Source organism: Pseudorca crassidens, chromosome 1 (assembly GCF_039906515.1).
Source record: "Pseudorca crassidens isolate mPseCra1 chromosome 1, mPseCra1.hap1, whole genome shotgun sequence".
In the NCBI taxonomy this organism is placed as follows: Eukaryota; Metazoa; Chordata; class Mammalia; order Artiodactyla; family Delphinidae; genus Pseudorca; species Pseudorca crassidens.
In genome coordinates this window covers 111,451,283-111,469,738 of record NC_090296.1, presented here as the reverse complement: position 1 = coordinate 111,469,738, position 18,456 = coordinate 111,451,283, and the positions used below count along the sequence as shown (strand labels likewise).

Here is an 18,456-nt window from a genome sequence, read left to right as displayed (position 1 = left end):
GTATGGTATTAGAAAGTGTTCTAATTTCATTCTTTTACATGTAACTGTCCAGTTTTCCCAGCACCACTTATGGAAGAGGCTGGCTTTTCTTCATTGTATATTCTTGCCTCCTTTATCAAAAATCATGTGACCATATGGGCGTGGGTTTACCTCTGGGCTTTCTATCCTGTTCCATTGATCTATATTTTTGTTTTTGTGCCAATACCATACTTAGCATACTGTCTTGATTACTGTAGCTTTGTAGTAGAGTCTGAAGTCTGGGAGCCTGATTCCTCCAGCTCCGTTTTTCTTTCTCAAGATTTCTTTGGCTATTTGGGGTCTTTTGTATTTCCATACAAATTGTGCATTTTGTTCTAGTTCTGTGAAAAATGCCAGTGGTAGTTTCATAGGGATTGCATTGAGTCTGTAGATTGCTTTGGGTAGTAGAGTCATTTTCACAATGTTGATTCTTCCAATCCAAGAACATGGTATATCTCTCCATCTGTTTGTATCATCTTTAATTTCTTTCATCAGTGTCTTATAGTTTTCTGCACACAGGTCGTTTGTCTCCTTAGGTAGGATTATTCCTAGGTATTTTATTCTTTTTGTTGCAGTGGTAAATGGGAGTGTTTCCTTAATTTTTCTTTCAGATTTTTCATCATTAGTGTATAAAGAGTTAATATACAGTTTATTGAACATAGAATATTGTAAGAATGTAATGTGATAATTATTGTTACAATGGCAACCATATTACATAAATATATCAGAGTAACACATGTATACCTTAAATTTATACAATGTGACGTCAACTGTATTCAAAAAAATAAATAAATGTTAAAAATAGATAAAACAACACAAATTTGTTATCTTACAGTTCTGTAGTTCAAAGTCTGACCTGGGTCTCACTGGGAGAAAAATTGAGGTGCTGGCAGGGCTGTGTTCCTTCTGGAGGTTCTAGGGGAAAGTCCATTTCCTTGTCTTTTCCAGCTTCTAGAGGCTGCCTGCAATCCTTGACTCACCATCCCCTTCTTCCATCTTCAAAGCCAACAACATGGCATCTCTCAGGCTCTTCTTTCATCACCACATGTCTCTTTCTTTCTCTTCCACTTTTAAGGATAATCCAGGATAATTTTCCTAGTTTAAAGCCAGCTAATTAGCAATCTTATTCCCACCTGCTATATAACTACAGGTCCTGGGGATTAAGAAGTCTTTGGGGGCCATGATTCTGCATACACAATTGTATTATTCCATATACTTATCTGTCTGAAAGTATATAATATTAATATTTTAAATATTAAGTATTTAAAACCCAGCTGTAATGTCTATTTTACTTTATTTTTTTTCCAGACAGAATTTTTATTTTATTTATTTATTTATTATTTTTGGCTGTGTTGGGTCTTTGTTGCTGCATGTGGGCTTTCTCTAGTTGCCACTACTGGGGGCTACTCTTCCTTGTGGTGCACGGGCTTCTCATTGCGGTGGCTTCTCTTGTTGCGGAGCACGGGCTCCATGTGCATGGGCTTCAGTAGTTGTGGCATGCGGGCTCAGTAGTTGTGGCTCGCAGGCTCTAGAGCTCAGGCTCAGTAGTTGTGGCGCATGGGCTTAGTTGCTCCATGGCAGGTGGGATCTTCCTGGACCAGGGCTCGAACCTGTGTCCCCTGCATTGGCAGGTAGATTCTTAACCACTGCACCACCAGGGAAGTCCCCCTAATGTCTATTATAGTGTATGGATGAAATAAGGACATATATTCACAGGATGAATGCTATGTGCCCATTAAAAGTCATAGTGTAGGAGAACATGTAGTAACATCGAGTGATTTTCATTATACAGTAAGTTGTGGGGGGAGGGGATCAAATCTATAAAAGAATATGTACAAGATGATACCAATTATGTAATACCAAAACCCAAAACAAACCTACATGCAAGTGAATAAAAAAAAGTCTGGAATGATAAAGGTCAGAATATTAATAATGCTTATCTCTGGATGGTGATTTAAATTTTCTTCTGTTTTTCTGCATTTTCCAAAATGTACATTACACATGTACTGTTTTCGAAGAGAAATAAAAATCGATCTAGAACGTCTATCTAGGACAATTTTCTGATGAAGCGTCTCCTTGGTTTCTTAGCTTTTGACCACACGCACTCACAGGATGGTCCTCTTCATCAAAAATATTTCAAGTCTGGCCATCGGCGACACTCGCTGTTTTTTTCATGCTCCAGCTGTCTGCTCTGGAAAGTGTGACCCACGGAGGACAGCAAGGAGCCACACGATGAACTAAGCACGGCAACGAATCGCTGCTTCTTAAAAACTTTTTTCAAGGCCAAGCAAACCCAAGGCACAGCTACATCCCGCGAAGAACTTAATAACCGGTACCGGTACCTTGGAAGCAGGATGCGCAAGTAAACGAGCTTCTTTCATAATCTCGCTAGCACGTGTTAATGGTTTTAATTAATAATATTGTTTTTAATACATAAAAGAACAGAGGCATCACCCGTGTGCCCGCCCGCAGGGCAGCCGAGAGCGGAAGGCTTGGCGGCGGGACCTACGACAAGTGACCAAGCGTGCCCAGCCGGGTCCGCTCTGCAGCGGTGCCGGCGCTCCCGAAGCCCGAGGGGGCTTCCCATCCGGGCGTGCACCGCCTGAGCCCGGCCCCAGGAACCACTTGCCCAGGGCGAAACCCTGGGGACGGCGGCCTTAGCCCAGGAGCCCGTTAGGTTCGCGGGCTTTGGAACTCGAATGGGCAAGGGGCTCGGCACCTCCCCTCGCCCGCCGCCCGCGGATCCCGGCCGGAGCCAGCCCTCACCACAGAGAGGAGCGCCTAGAGTCAACGGGCCCGCCGCTCCGCTCCTCCCAGCCTCCTCTATCCCGGAAGTTGACGCCGCGCTCCCGGTCGCGTGCTGCTTGCTTGGGGTGTCGCCTTAGAGATCTGCACGGGCTGGGCTTGCGAAAGGATCAACATGCCTGTGAGTTGTTTACTTTCGGGCTTCGCGTTTGTGTCTGCCTTCTCTGTAGGCCGAGGGGCCCCAGGGGCGGGCTAGCTCGATGGCTCCGCGGGCCCCCGGGGCTCCCGGCCGAACGTGGCTCGGCGGCTCGGATCCCGCGGCTCTTTCGCGCGTGGTGGACTTGTTGGGACTTGCCCGGCGGCGCGGCAAGTCGGGCCCTGCCTGGGCGTGGAGCCGTTGGGACTGCACCCGGCGCCGCCCTGGGTGCAGTCTGGAGTCCATGGCTGGGAGGGGACAGCTCCCCGGGTACCTTAGTCAGCCCTCCTGGGTTTCGGTGGGAACCCGCGAGGCTGTGACCGTTGAAGTCTTCTTGCACTCCTTTTGCTTCGTGGGTCTTGCCCCCTGTGCCTTCTCTCGGAAGCGATTTCCTACTTGTTTCCTTTTTGAAAACTGTCTTCGCAGTTGCCTTACAAATTATCAAGGACCGTCTCGCGTCAGCCACTTAAAAGAGTTCTTATCAGATGTTGAACCCTGGGGGCAGAAATCACCTCGGTGTTGGCATTCGCCGGGTCTACCTCAGCGACTTGTACTCTCAGCGGGTCCAGGGTCCGGATCACGTTCTTAGCACCACAGTTTTATTTTCACTGGCGACTGTTATTAGTTAAGAAGAACGGAGCTAACCTTACCACATGTTTCCTGATCGTTCCCCTTAACCGGAACTTGGAGAACACAAGCATTATAAAAAGTGTTGATGAAAGTTAACAGGCTTTAAAATAAGTAACATCTAAAGTGTTGTCTCTGCTGAATATGACTGTTATTCCTATTTTTGCATGTATATTTCACATATGGTTAAATCGGCCAGAGTTGTGGTGTCATTCTAGTAGTAATAATATGCTTTTTTATTCAGTTGGCTAGAGATTTACTGCATCCTTCCTTGGAAGAGGAAAAGAAAAAACATAAAAAGAAACGGCTGGTTCAAAGTCCAAATTCTTATTTTATGGATGTAAAATGTCCAGGTAAAATTTCAAACTTTAACTCCTTTCCTAAGGAAAATTTCTATAAGGATTACTTACAGAATTTCTGTAAGGGTTACTCATAGTGTGTTGTTACGTTTCGATATTAGGACCCGAAGTGGGATTACAGAATTGGAATGTCATAAGGGTTATTTCCATAATAAACCACTTTAGAAACATTTGGGTGGTGGGGGTGTGTGTGTGTGAAGATGGGACTCCACAGGGGACATGACATTGGACTTATTAAGTCTTTAAGCTGTTCAGATGATAAGTTTTCTTTTTCACGATGCAATGAAAAGTATATTGATTCTTCAGTGTAAAGCTGCGGGGTCCGGTATGGTGGTCATTAGCCATATGTGGCTACTGAGTACTTGAAATGTGGCTAGTCAAAATGGAAAAATTCTTTCTCATTCTTTTTTTCTTGAGGTATAATTGACATAAAACATTATATTAGTTTCCGGTGTGTGATCTCATGATTCATATTTGTATATATTGGGAAATGATCACCACAATAAGTCTAGTTAATATCTGTCACCATACATAGTTACAAAATTTTTTTTCTTGTGATAAGAACTTTTAAGATATACTCTCTTAGCAACTTTAAAATATTCAATATGGTATTATTGACTATAGTCACCATGCTGTATCTTTTTTTTTATGCTGTATCTTTAAGTGTGAAATATACACCAGATTTTGAAGATGTAGCATTGAAAACAAAAAGGCTTTGATTATATGGTGAAATAATAATACTTTGGAAATACTGAGGTTCAATAGAATATATTATTAATTTCACTTTAAAAAAAAAAAACTTGTTTTTAATGTGGCTACTAGAGAAGTTTGTTACATATATGGTTTGCTACTGCACAGCACTGAAGTTCCTAATCTTTTACAGGGTCTTTACTAGAAATATGTTGAACAGGTACTGTGTTTTTTTCTGCTTTTCACTTTTAACACTTCCCTTTTTCAGGCTGCTACAAGATTACCACAGTTTTCAGCCATGCTCAGACAGTGGTGCTTTGTGTAGGTTGTTCAACCGTGTTGTGCCAGCCGACAGGAGGAAAGGCCAGACTCACAGAAGGTAAATCATTTGGCATTTTCTAACCCAGTGATCAGATTTTATGATTTTAAAATCTCTCTCTTTACTAAAAATCAGTTTAAAAGAAATCTTAAATTCATAATTACCAAAATAATTTTTATCTTTTATTGCTCTTTTAGTAAAGAGTGCCCTGTTCAATTAGATAAGTTTGTACTCTTGACCTTGTAAAGAATTGCTTTATCTATTATTTTTCTTAGTTTAGAGCACCTGATTCTGTTGTATTTAGTCAGTTTGCTTAACTTGGAATGTTAGACATAAATCAGAATGGAGCAAAAGAATAAATACATAAGATATCTAAAAACATAGGATTTAAAAATTTCTCCTGTAAATATTTTGTTTCAAATGTACTTGGTACATATGATTTAAGATAGTTTTAATCATTGCTAGCTAAGCAACAGATAACTATATGAAAATGTCAGAGGTTTGATTTCTCTGAGCAACTTATGATTAATATAGTCTAATTTTAATTCTTTCACTTTTGTGAAGAAAAAATAATACATATGTATATAATTTTCCATAGTAGTACTTAGAGATTTACAGTTCAATAGTGATATTTGAAATTTGCTTGTGGTATTTTGAGGAGCTGTGAATTCCATGTTATTCTCATTGGAAGAGTTATAAGTGGATTGCCAATAAATCCAAGATCTATTTGGTGTCACTTTGTGAGATCTAACTGAAATTAACACAATATTTAAATGCAGTATTGCTCTTAAAAATGTACTTGCAAGATTGCCAAAACCTTTATATCATGCCATGATTTTAGAACTTTGTGTCCATGTGCCGACAGATGATTAAAAGGGTGCATCTGTACCAGAATTTTCCTAAAAGATCTGAAATGAACTCTAATCAGAATTATTTTCTTGAACTCCATTATAACATTTGAGAACAGAGAGTGACAGTCACATCAGAGTAAATTCAAATATAAAAGAGATCTTTTAGCAAATTTCTGGTATAAAAAAATAAATAACCTATATATGAATATTACTCTAGTATTTCTAAAACTTAAGCTTTTATGTGAAAAGTATTTTTTGTCATTAAAACTGTACCAAAGATAGAATAGACTTGTGTTTAATATGCTCTTGTGATTCCTTTGCAGGGTGTTCATTTAGAAGAAAGCAACACTAATGATCCACACAACTTCCTGAATTTGTGTTCTATCACAGAAAGCCTTATCAGTTCAGTAATTCCAGTTAATCTACCAAGATAATGTAATTATGTTTAATTTTGTAAGGTATACAACAGCGCTCTCCTATTTTGCTGTCAGTTTTTCAATAAAGTTTTGATTATGGGCAAACTTCTTTTTTTCAAGTATGTGTTAATGTACTATACATTTATATATGCTGTGTATATGAATTTGGTTTAAACATTTTTAAAAGGGTATTCTGATTAGTTTGTGTCTCACTTCAGGAGTAGAAACTTTAAATATTTGATTTTCAGTCCTTTTCCAAATTTCTGTGAGGGGGCTAAATGATTACAAATGGAAAGAAGTTCACTATTTATTAATTCTAAATATAGTTTTGGTATTGTAACTATGGAAACATTTATAGAAGTACATATTTAATGCAGTAATAATCACTGGATTTATATGCCCATAACATACTGTATATTTTAGTACAGTAACTGCAGCTGGGGTCTGAGTTATAGAAAGCTCTTTTTGGGGCAGAAAATTTGAGAGGAGGAATCAGGAGTAGCATGATTTACGGGTTCTAGCAGGGGGCAGTAGATGGTATTGAATTCTCTGGTCCAGACAGGTGAGCACTCCTGACTGAAAAATGTGTTGAGTGGTTCTGTTATCTCATTGTCACTTTTATGGTTTATGAAGTGGCCCTCGGGAGTTAGGGGGTAGAGTGTATCTTTCCCTCTCTAGCACCTATATGACTGCTCGTTAGATTGGGAAGATAACTGCTTCTCTTTTACCTGTTACCTTTAAGGCAGGCACTGAAGACAGTCATTTCCTATCAAGAGGTGTTCCTACATATATACACCCCCAATCCGAGAGACTGATCCTTTAACATACTGATTGGTATATCAGAGGAATGTTGCATGAGAACTGAAGAACTATGGAAAGTTTGGAGCGTATTTAATATATGGAGAAATAAATAACTCAGAGCTTCCCAAACTTTCTTGGTTTATGGCATCTTTAGTCTCAGTAATTTTTTCATGGAGTGCCCTGGCCAAAAGAAATACCTAACAGTTAAATTTATTAAGTAGTTAGGTTCTAGCAACTGTAGTAGCCATTTGAAAAAAAAGAACACATAAATTAAAAGCAAAGTGATAATTTTTACCTCATTCTTAAATTACCTACTAATGGAATGAGTGTGCCTTTTGGGCACTGCAGTTTCTCAAAATTGGGATCATGTTGGACACTGCCATCCTCATTTTTTTTCACATTGATTTTTGCATAGTACTAGCTTTTTATCACAGCAATGGCTCAAAACCCAGCTTCACAAAGATACATCATCAAAGGGAATGTGGTGCTATCTAATGTAACAATTACCTGGAACTAGAAGTTTGCATGGTATCCAAAAGATGTCAAGTATCAATGTTTCTCCCATGATGCTCCAAGCCACCTCAGCTTGCACAGTTTAGGAACCTTGGAAAAATCTGTGGTAAATAAGGAGCAAATTCCTGAAAATGTTCTTGGAAATAGTATTGGAAGAAAGTATTGTACTTTAAAGAACCTATCTAAGGATTAATTTAAAGAGATACTTGGCACTGGGAACTGAATGGTATATTAAGTTTTACTTCATTATTAATCTAAACGTATTACTGGGTTTGAAAAATGCTCAGTAGAAAACACTCAGACTTTTCCAAACTTCAAGGTTTGCCACATACATTATTTACTGAATTTTTTTCTTTAATACTATTATTTACATTGTCTTCATTGAGCAGGCTCAGCGGCCATGCCTCACGGGCCCAGCCGCTCCGCGGCATGTGGGATCTTCCTGGACCGGGGCACGAACCCGTGTCCCCTGCATCGGTAGGCGGACTCTCAACCACTGCACCACCAGGGAAGCCCTGTAGACATGTTTTAAATTCTCTTGGGTATATACTTAGGAGTGGAATTGCTAGGTCATACAGTAACTCTGTATTTAGCTTGTTGAGGAACTGCCTGTTTTCCAAAGCAGCTGCACTATTTTACATTCCTACTAGCAATGCACAAGCATTCCAATTTCCTACATCCTTGCCAATACTTGCTATTGTCTATTTTTTTTATTATAGCCATCTTAGTGTGTGTGAAGAGTTATCTCATTAGGGTTTGATGTGTATTTCCCTGATGACTAACGATGTTGACCATATTTAAATGTGCTTATTGGCTATTTGTGTATCTTCTTTGGAGAAATGTCTATTCAGATCCTTTGCCCATCGTTAACTGGGTTGCCTTTTTATTTTTGAGTTGTAAGAGTTCTTACGTATTTTAGATACAAATCCTTTATATATATGGTTTGCAAATATTTTCTCCCATTCTGTAGGTTGTCTTTTCACCTTTTGTCCTTAGAAACACAAACATTTTAAATTTTTATGAAGTCTAATTTATCTAATTAGATATGGAAAACAGTATGGAGTTTCCTTAAAAAACTAAAAATAGAGTTACTCATAGCAGACCTATACCAGGTTGACTGTTATTTTCTTACCTAGCAAATCCTCACATTAGAAAAAAATTAGGGAGACTAGTCCTGTCCGATTTAGTTAAAAGCCTACATTTTACATTTTTCTTAGGGAAGCAGGTTTAGTTTCGCTTATTCTACAGGAACAGAATACTGGAGCTGCCACTGCCTTCTGGACCCAGAGCTCAGGAGACGCCAGCTTCAGCCCTGGTCGATATTTTGTGTTTGTATTCTGAAGTCCATGAGTGTCTTTTTCATTTTTTCATTTCACATTTTATATATCATGCTATGTATATAAGAGAGGGGGTGTGTAAAAGCATGACTCTACTGTGCCATCTTTGTCTTTAATTTGCATATTAATAACAAAACTTGTGTATTTTTTATTTGCAGCCAGATTTACTAATTAAAATCCCAATTACATGTTTATTCAGTTTATGTGACTTAACTTTTTTATTTTTGCTAAGCGCTCCATCTATAAAATTGCATGCCACTAACTGTCCTTTTATTGGGTCTGTAAATTTTTAGAGATGCTTTTTTTATGGGAAGACAAGATAATTTTAGAACAGACTTTTGAGTCAGATATGCCTGGATTTGAAATGAGTTCTAATGGTTAACGCTTGTGTGACTTTGGGCAAAATAAGTACAATAATTTCTATTTAATCAGGTTGTTTTGAAGATAACATATATAAAGTGCTTAGCACAATGCCTGACACATAGTAAGTACTCTGTTAATAGTATTCTTTTAAATAAAAAAGGATCCTTTGTATTCAAAATCAAGCACTTTCAAGTTCTGTTTTTTTCTTCCAAATTATTTACCCACTTCATTACCACACTGGAGCATAGTTGTGTTAACTATTGCTGCAAAGGAAGTCACCCCAAAATTTAGTGGCTTAAAATAATGACGACATTCTTTTTCATGATTCTGTGGGTTGGTCTTACCTGGGCTCACTCATGCATGGAGGCTCAACTGGACTGGAAGGTCCAAGATGGCTTCAGTCACATGTCTGGTACTGGCCGTCAGTTGGGTTATCCAGTAAGGTAGTCTGGTTTCCTTACGTGGCTGTCTTGGGGGCAGTGTTCTTGGAGGGTGAAGATGCAAGTTTGATGGCCTCTTGAAGCCTAAGCGCTGGAACTTGTGCAACATCATTTCCCTGGGTCAAAGCAAGTCACAAGGCCACCTCTGGTTCAAGGGAGTGGAGAAACAGACACCACCTCTGGCTGAGAAGAGAGGCAAAATCACATTGCAAAGGAGCATGCACAATGGAATGGGAGGAATTTGTGGCTATTAAAATTTTTACCACATGTTGGGAGAACTCCAATATTTATCAAGGTTATTCATTCTCTAACCCATGAACATGTCCACAATCAATTCTTAAAGAAATGCTGTATTCATTTCCCTATTCTGGATGAGCACAGAATATAAGTGGGAAATTTACATTAGAGGAAATCCAGATGGCCAATGAACATATGAAAATAGGTCTAACTTCACTAACAATAGGTAAATGCAAGTAAAAACAACCAGATACCATTTCCCATCCATTGCATAGTCAAAAATTGAAAGTCAGTGTTGTCATATAAACAACAGAATTAGGTTCAACCATATAAAATTGTTTATATTCATGCATTTTTGAGGTAGAAAAACTGCAATTTCATACGGTCAAAGGATGTTCCTTATAGCACTGCATATAATAGTAAAAAAAAAATCCATCAATAAGAAAATGGATAGTATATGATAGTCATACAGTGTAATATTTCATAGCAGTTAAACTGAATTTATATTTACCAACTTGACCAGATCACAAAACAATGTTAAATTTAAAAGGAGAGTGTAGAAAACATCTATACTATGGTGCTATTTGTATAAATGTAAATAATACAATTTAATACTATATCAGATATGAATATATATACTTGGCTGTGAAAGTATTAAATAAGGGACTGGAAGGATACACCCCAACTCCTGACAGCAGATTCCTGCAGGGCAAAAGGAGTGGGACTTTGGGTGGTGGTTCTAGGGGTCTTCAGCTTTATCTATTATGTTTTATCTATTAGTATTTTTTAAAATATTTATTTATTTGGTTGCTCCGGGTCTTAGTCGCAGCACGTGGGCTCCTTAGCTGTGGCATGCAAACTCTTAGTTGTGGCATGCATGCGGGATCTAGTTCCTGGACCAGGACACGGAGTCTTAACCACTGCACCACCAGGGAAGTCCCTAGTATTTTTTAAATGAAGAAAATTTGACTAAATGTTAACATTTTAAATTCTGGGCATTGAGATTATATGGGTATTTGCCATGTGAACCTTTTGTGCTTTCTAGTATTTTTTTTTCTTTTCACAAAATAAAGATCAATTAGCTATTCTGGTATCCTCTAAGAAACAGAACTCAGACTATTTGAACCTGAATCAATAGCAAATAACAATATAATTCTTTAAGCCTATAGTTATGAAAATGTAACTGTAAAATCCTAAAAGGTTACAAGGTGAGGTTATTATTCTATAAAAGTAATCTTTTTTCTTTATAAAATGCAACAATGAACTCTAACCCATCTATGTTTTTTCTATTAAAAATTACAAAGGCGGGGCTTCCCTGGTGGCGCAGTGGTTGAGAGGCTGCCTGCTAATGCAGGGGACATGGGTTCGAGCCCTGGTCTGGGAGGATCCCACATGCCGTGGATCGGCTAGGCCCGTGAGCCACAATTACTGAGCCTGCGCGTCTGGAGCCTGTGCTTCGCAACAAGAGAGGCCGTGATAGTGAGAGGCCCGCGCACTGCGATGAAGAGTGGCTCCCGCTTGCCACAACTAGAGAAAGCCCTCGCACAGAAATGAAGACCCAACACAGCGAAAATTAATTAATAAACTCCTACCCCCAACATCTAAAAAAAAAAAAAAAAAAAAAAAAAATTACAAAGGCATATTTCCATAATCTCAGCTTTCAAATCTGGGGTAGAATTTTTTTTTTTTTTTTAAACATCTTTATTGGAGCATAATTGCTTTACAATGGTATGTTAGTTTCAGCTTCACAACAAAATGAATCAGTTATATATATACATATGTTCCCATATCTCTTCCCGCTTGCGTCACCCTCCCTCCCACCCTCCCTATCCCACCCCTCCAGGCGGTCACACAGCACCGAGCTGATCTCCCTGTGCTATGCGGCTGCTTCCCACTAGCTATCTACCTTACGTTTGGTAGTGTATACATGTCCATGCCTCTTTATTGCTTTGTCACCGTTTACCCTTCCCCCTCCCCATAGCCTCAAGTCCATTCTCTAGTAAGTCTGTGTCTTTATTCCTGTTTCACCCCTAGGTTTTTCATGACATTTTTTTTTTTCTTAAATTCCATATATATGTGTTAGCATACGGTATTTGTCTCTCTCTTTCTGACTTACTTCACTCTGTATGACAGACTCTAGGTCTATCCACCTCATTACAAATAGCTCAATTTCGTCTCTTTTTATGGCTGAGTAATATTCCATTGTATATATGTGCCACATCTTCTTTACCCATTCATCCGATGATGGACACTTAGGTTGTTTCCATCTCTGGGCTATTGTAAATAGAGCTGCAATGAACATTTTGGTACATGACTCTTTTTGAATTATGGTTTTCTCAGGGTATATGCCCAGTAGTGGGATTGCTGGGTCATATGGTAGTTCTATTTGTAGCTTTTTAAGGAACCTCCATACTGTTCTCCACAGTGGCTGTATCAATTTACATTCCCACCAACAGTGTAAGAGGGTTCCCTTTTCTCCACACCCTCTCCAGCATTTATTGTTTCTAGATTTTTTGATGATGGCCATTCTGACTGGTGTGTAGATGATATCTCATTGTATCTCAATGCATTGATTTGCATTTCTCTAATGATTAGTGATGTTGAGCATTCTTTCATGTGTTTGTTGGCACTCTGTATATCTTCTTTGGAGAAATGTCTATTTAGGTCTTCTGCCCATTTTTGGATTGGGTTGTTTGTTCTTTTGTTATTAAGCTGCATGAGCTGCTTATAAATTTTGGAGATTAATCCTTTGTCAGTTGCTTCATTTGCAAATATTTTCTCCCATTCTGAGGGTTGTCTTTTGGTCTTCTTTATGGTTTCCTTTGCTGCGCAAAAGCTTTTAAGTTTCATTAGGTCCCATTTCTTTACTTTTGTTTTTATTTCCATTTCTCTAGGAGGTGGGTCAAAAAGGATCTTGCTGTGATTTATGTCATAGAGTGTTCTGCCTATGTTTTCCTCTAAGAGTTTGATAGTTTCTGGCCTTACATTTAGGTCTTTAATCCATTTTGAGCTTATTTTTGTGTATGGTGTTAGGGAGTGATCTAATCTCATACTTTTACATGTAGCTGTCCAGTTTTCCCAGCACCACTTATTGAATAGGCTGTCCTTTCTCCACTGTACATTTCTGCCTCCTTTGTCAAAGATAAGGTGACCATATGTGCGTGGGTTTATCTCTGGGCTTTCTATCCTGTTCCATTGATCTATATTTCTGTTTTTGTGCCAGTACCATACTGTCTTGATTACTGTAGCTTTGTAGTATAGTCTGAAGTCAGGAAGCCTGATTCCTCCAGCTCCATTTTTCGTTCTCAAAATTGCTTTGGCTATTCGGGGTCTTTTGTGTTTCCATACAAATTGTGAGATTTTTTGTTCTAGTTCTGTGAAAAATGCCAGTGGTAGTTTCATAGGGATTGCATTGAATCTGTAGATTGCTTTGGGTAGTAGAGTCATTTTCACAATGTTGAGTCTTCCAATCCAAGAACATGGTATATCTCTCCATCTGTTTGTATCACCTTTAATTTCTTTCATCAGTGTCTTATAATTTTCTGCATACAGGTCTTTTGTCTCCTTAGGTAGGTTTATTCCTAGGTATTTTATTCTTTTTGTTGCAATGGTAAATGGGAGTGTTTTCTTGATTTCACTTTCCGATTTTTCATCCTTAGTGTATAGGAATGCCAGAGATTTCTGTGCATTAATTTTGTATCCTGCTACTTTACCAAATTCATTGATTAGCTCTAGTAGTTTTCTGGTAGCATCTTTAGGGTTCTGTATGTATAGTATCATGTCATCTGCAAACAGTGACAGCTTTACTTCTTCTTTTCCGATTTGGATTCCTTTTATTTCCTTTTCTTCTCTGATTGCTGTGGCTAAAACTTCCAAAACTATGTTGAATAAGAGTGGTGAGAGTGGGCAACCTTGTCTTGTTCCTGATCTTAGTGGAAATGCTTTCAGTTTTTCACCATTGAGGACGATGTTGGCTGTGGGTTTGTCATATATGGCCTTTATTATGTTGAGGAAAGTTGCCTCTATGCCTACTTTCTGCAGGGTTTTTATCATAAATGGGTGTTGAATTTTGTCAAAAGCTTTCTCTGCATCTATTGAGATGATCATATGGTTTTTCTCCTTCAATTTGTTAATATGGTGTATCACGTTGATTGATTTGCGTATATTGAAGAATCCTTGCATTCCTGGAATAAACCCCACTTGATCATGGTGTATGATCCGTTTAATGTGCTGTTGGATTCTGTTTGCTAGTATTTTGTTGAGGATCTTTGCATCTATGTTCATCAGTGATATTGGCCTGTAGTTTTCTTTCTTTGTGACATCCTTGTCTGGTTTTGGTATCAGGGTGATGGTGGCCTCGTAGAATGAGTTGGGGAGTGTTCCTCCCTCTGCTATATTTTGGAAGAGTCTGAGAAGGATAGGTGATAGCTCTTCTCTAAATGTTTGATAGAATTCGCCTGTGAAGCCATCTGGTCCTGGGCTTTTGCTTGTTGGAAGATTTTTAATCACAGTTTCAATTTCAGTGCTTGTGATTGGTCTGTTCATATTTTCTATTTCTTCCTGATTCAGTCTTGGCAGGTTGTGCCTTTCTAAGAATTTGTCCATTTCTTCCAGGTTGTCCATTTTATTGGCATAGAGTTGCTTGTAGTAATCTCTCATGATCTTTTGTATTTCTGCAGTGTCAGTCGTTACTTCTCCTTTTTCATTTCTAATTCTATTGATTTGAGTCTTCTCCCTTTTTTTCTTGATGAGTCTGGCTAATGGTTTATCAATTTTGTTTATCCTTTCAAAAAACCAGCTTTTAGTTTTATTGATCTTTGCTATCGTTTCCTTCATTTCTTTTTCATTTATTTCTGATCTGATTTTTATGATTTCTTTCCTCCTGCTAACTTTGGGGTTTTTTTGTTCTTCTTTCTCTAATTGCTTTAGGTGCAAGTTTAGGTTGTTTATTCGAGATGTTTCCTGTTTCTTAAGGTAAGATTGTATTGCTATAAACTTCCCTCTTAGAACTGCTTTCGCTGCATCCCATAAATTTTGAGTCGTCGTGTCTCCATTGTCATTTGTTTCTAGGTATTTTTTGATTTCCCCTTTGATTTCTTCAGTGATCACTTCGTTATTAAGTAGTGTATTGTTTAGCCTCCATGTGTTTGTATTTTTTACAGATCTTCTCCTGTGATTGATATCGAGTCTCATAGCGTTGTGGTCGGAAAAGATACTTGATAGAATTTCAATTTTCTTAAATTTACCAAGGCTTGATTTGTGACCCAAGATATGATCTATCCTGGAGAATGTTCCATGAGCACTTGAGAAAAATGTGTATTCTGTTGTTTTTGGATGGAATGTCCTATAAATATCAATTAACTCCATCTCATTTAATGTATCATTTAAAGCTTGTGTTTCCTTATTTATTTTCATTTTGGATGATCTGTCCATTGGTGAAAGTGGGGTGTTAAAGTCCCCTACTATGAATGTGTTACTGTCAATTTCCCCTTTTATGGTTGTCAGTATTTGCCTTATGTATTGAGGTGCACCTATGTTGGGTGCATAAATATTTACAATTGTTATATCTTCCTCTTGGATCGATCCCTTGATCATTATGTAGTGTCCTTCTTTGTCTCTTCTAATAGTCTTTGTTTTAAAGTCTATTTTGTCTGATATGAGAATTGCTACTCCAGCTTTCTTTTGGTTTCCATTTGCATGAAATACCTTTTTCCATCCCCTTACTTTCAGTCTGTATGTGTCTCTAGGTCTGAAGTGGGTCTCTTGTAGACAGCAAATATATGGGTCTTGTTTTTGTATCCATTCAGCCAATCTGTGTCTTTTGGTGGGAGCATTTAGTCCATTTACATTTAAGGTAATTATCGATATGTGTGTTCCCATTCCCATTTTCTTAATTGTTTTGGGTTTGTTATTGTAGGTTTTTTCCTTCTTTTATGTTTCTTGCCTAGAGAAGTTCCTTTAGCAGTTGTTGTAGAGCTGGTTTGGTGGTGCTGAACTCTCTCAGCTTTTGCTTGTCTCTAAAGGTTTTAATTTCTCCATCAAATCTGAATGAGATCCTTGCTGGGTAGAGTAATCTTGGTTGCAGGTTTTTCTCCTTCAACACTTTCAATATGTCCTGCCACTCCCTTCTGGCTTGCAGAGTTTCTGCTGAAAGATCAGCTGTTAACCTTATGGGGATTCCCTTGTGTGTTATTTGTTGTTTTTCCCTTGCTGCTTTTAATATGTTTTCTTTGTATTTAATTTTTGACAGTTTGATTAATATGTGTCTTGGCATATTTCTCCTTGGATTTATCCTGTATGGGACTCTCTGTGCTTCCTGGACTTGATTAACTATTTCCTTTCCCATATTAGGGAAGTTTTCAACTATAATCTCTTCAAATATTTTCTCAGTCCCTTTCTTTTTCTCTTCTTCTTCTGGAACCCCTATAATTCGAATGTTGGTACGTTTAATGTTGTCCCAGAGGTCTCTGAGACTGTCCTCAGTTCTTTTCATTCTTTTTTCTTTATTCTGCTCTTCAGTAGTTATTTCCACTATTTTATCTTCCAGGTGACTTATCCGTTCTTCTGCCTCAGTTATTCTGCTATTGATCCCATCTAGAGTACTTTTAATTTCATTTATTGTGTTGTTCATCGTTGCTTGTTTCATCTTTAGTTCTTCTAGGTCCTTGTTAACTGATTCTTGCATTTTGTCCATTCTATTGTCCATTCTATCTCCAAGATTTCGGATCAACCTTACTATCATTATTCTGAATTCTTTTTCAGGTAGACTGCCTATTTCCTCTTCATTTGTTAGGTCTGATGGGTTTTTATCTTGCTCCTTCATCTGCGGTGTGTTTTTCTGTCTTTTCATTTTGCTTATCTTACTGTGTTTGGGGTCTCCTTTTTTGCAGGCTGAAGGTTCGTAGTTCCTGTTGTTTTTTGTGTCTGTCCCCAGTGGCTAAGGTTGGTTCAGTGGGTTGTGTAGGCTTCCTGGTGGAGGGTACTAGTGCCTGTGCTCTGGTGGATGAGGCTAGATCTTGTCTTTCTGGTGTGCAGGTCCACGTCTGGTGGTGTGTTTTGGGGTGTCTGTAGACTTATTATGATTTTGGGCCGCCTCTCTGCTAATGGGTGGGGTTGTGTTCCTGTCTTGCTAGTTGTTTGGCATAGGATGTCCAGCACTGTAGCTTGCTGGTCATTGAGTGAAGCTGGGTGCTGGCGTTGAGATGGAGATCTCTCGGAAATTTTTGCTGTTTGATATTATGTGCAGCTGGGAGGTCTCTTGTGGATCAGTGTCCTGAAGTTGGCTCTCCCACCTCAGAGGCACAGCACTGACTCCTGGCTGCAGCCCCAAGAGCCTTTCATCCACAGGGCTCCTTAATTTGGGATGATTGGTTGTCTATTCAGGTATTCCACAGATGCAGGGTATATCAAGTTGATTGTGGAGCTTTAATCCGCTGCTTCTGAGGCTGCTGGGAGAGATTTCCCTTTCTCTTCTTTGTTCTCACAGCTCCCAGGGGCTCAGCTTTGGATTTAGCCCCGCCTGTGCGTGTAGGTCGCCGGAGGGCGTCTGTTCTTTGCTCAGACAGGACGGGGTTAAAGGAGCCGCTGATTTGGAGGCTCTGGCTCACTCAGGCCCGGGGGTAGGGAGGGGCACGGAGTGTGGGGCGGGCCTGCGGCGGCAGAGGCCGGCGAGACGTTGCAGCCTGAGGCGCGCCTGTGCGTTCTCCCGGAGGAGTTGTCCCTGGATCCCGGGACCCCGGCAGTGGCGGGCTGCACAGGCTCCCCGGAAGGGCGCGTGGCCAGTGACCTGTGTTCGCACACAGGCCTCCCGGTGGCGGCAGCAGCGGCCCTAGCCGCTCTGGGCGGCCCTAGCCACGTCCGTCTCTGGGCTCCGCACCCTTAGCCGCGGCCCGCGCCCGTCCCTGGAGCTCTCTCAAGCAGCGTTCTTAATCCCCTCTCCTCGTGCACCAGGAAACAAAGAGGGACGTAAAAGTCTCTTGCCTCTTCGGCAGTTCCAGACTTCTCCCCGGACTCTCTCCCGGCCAGCCGCGGTGCACCAACGCCCCGCAGGCTGTGTTCACGCCGCCAACCTCAGTCCTCTCCCGGCGCTCCGACAAAAGCCGGAGCCTCAGCTCCCAGTCCCGCCCGCCCCGGCGGGCGAGCAGACAAGCCTCTCGGCTGGCAAGTTCCGGTCGGCCCGATCCTCTGCGCTGGAATCTGTCCACTTTGCCCTCCGCACCCCTGTTGCTGTGCTCTCCTCCGCGGCTCCCAAGCTACCCCACTCCGCCTCCCGAAGTCTCCACCCGCGAAGGGGCTTCCTAGTGTGTGGACACTTTTCCTCCTTCACAGATCTCTCCCGCTGGTGCAGGACGCGTCCCTATCCTTTTGTCTCTGTTTAGTTTTTTCTTTTGCCCTACCCAGGTACGTGGGGGGTTTCTTGCCTTTTGGGAGGTCTGAGGTCTTCTGCCAGCGTTCAGTAGATGCTCTGTAGGAGTTGTTCCACGCGTAGATGTATTTCTGGTGTATCTGTGGGGAGGAACGTGATCTCCGCGTCTTACTCTTCCG

At 40.1% G+C, this 18,456-nt stretch overlaps 2 protein-coding genes across 5 annotated transcripts in view; one reads left to right on the top strand and one right to left on the bottom strand.

The window, feature by feature from the left end:
* Positions 1 to 18,456, bottom strand: part of LACTB (lactamase beta) — a 78,188-nt gene that overhangs the window by 35,704 nt on the left and 24,028 nt on the right. For 2 of the 4 annotated variants that reach the window (XM_067749302.1, XM_067749268.1), the window contains exons 8-9: positions 9,580 to 9,858; positions 7,530 to 7,636 (exon numbers count right to left, since the gene is read on the bottom strand). In XM_067749302.1, coding sequence (XP_067605403.1) covers positions 9,826 to 9,858 — 33 coding nt within the window. In that variant the 3' untranslated portion in view covers positions 7,530 to 7,636; positions 9,580 to 9,825. The remainder of the gene's footprint in view (positions 1 to 7,529; positions 7,637 to 9,579; positions 9,859 to 18,456) is intronic. The other 2 variants (XM_067749298.1, XM_067749279.1) reach the window with 1 other exon arrangement.
* Positions 2,805 to 6,326, top strand: RPS27L (ribosomal protein S27 like). The gene is made up of 4 exons (XM_067749565.1): positions 2,805 to 2,944; positions 3,831 to 3,939; positions 4,904 to 5,014; positions 6,129 to 6,326. Exons 1-4 carry the CDS (start codon positions 2,939 to 2,941, stop codon positions 6,155 to 6,157), a joined length of 255 nt encoding a protein of 84 aa, XP_067605666.1. The 5' UTR covers positions 2,805 to 2,938; the 3' UTR covers positions 6,158 to 6,326.

Bases quoted from the DNA above. Each gene is read 5' to 3' on its own strand.
- RPS27L (XM_067749565.1), top strand. The intron at 3,940-4,903 runs GTAAAATTTCAA...TCCCTTTTTCAG, and splicing joins TATGGATGTAAAATGTCCAG to GCTGCTACAAGATTACCACA. The intron at 5,015-6,128 runs GTAAATCATTTG...ATTCCTTTGCAG, and splicing joins AAAGGCCAGACTCACAGAAG to GGTGTTCATTTAGAAGAAAG.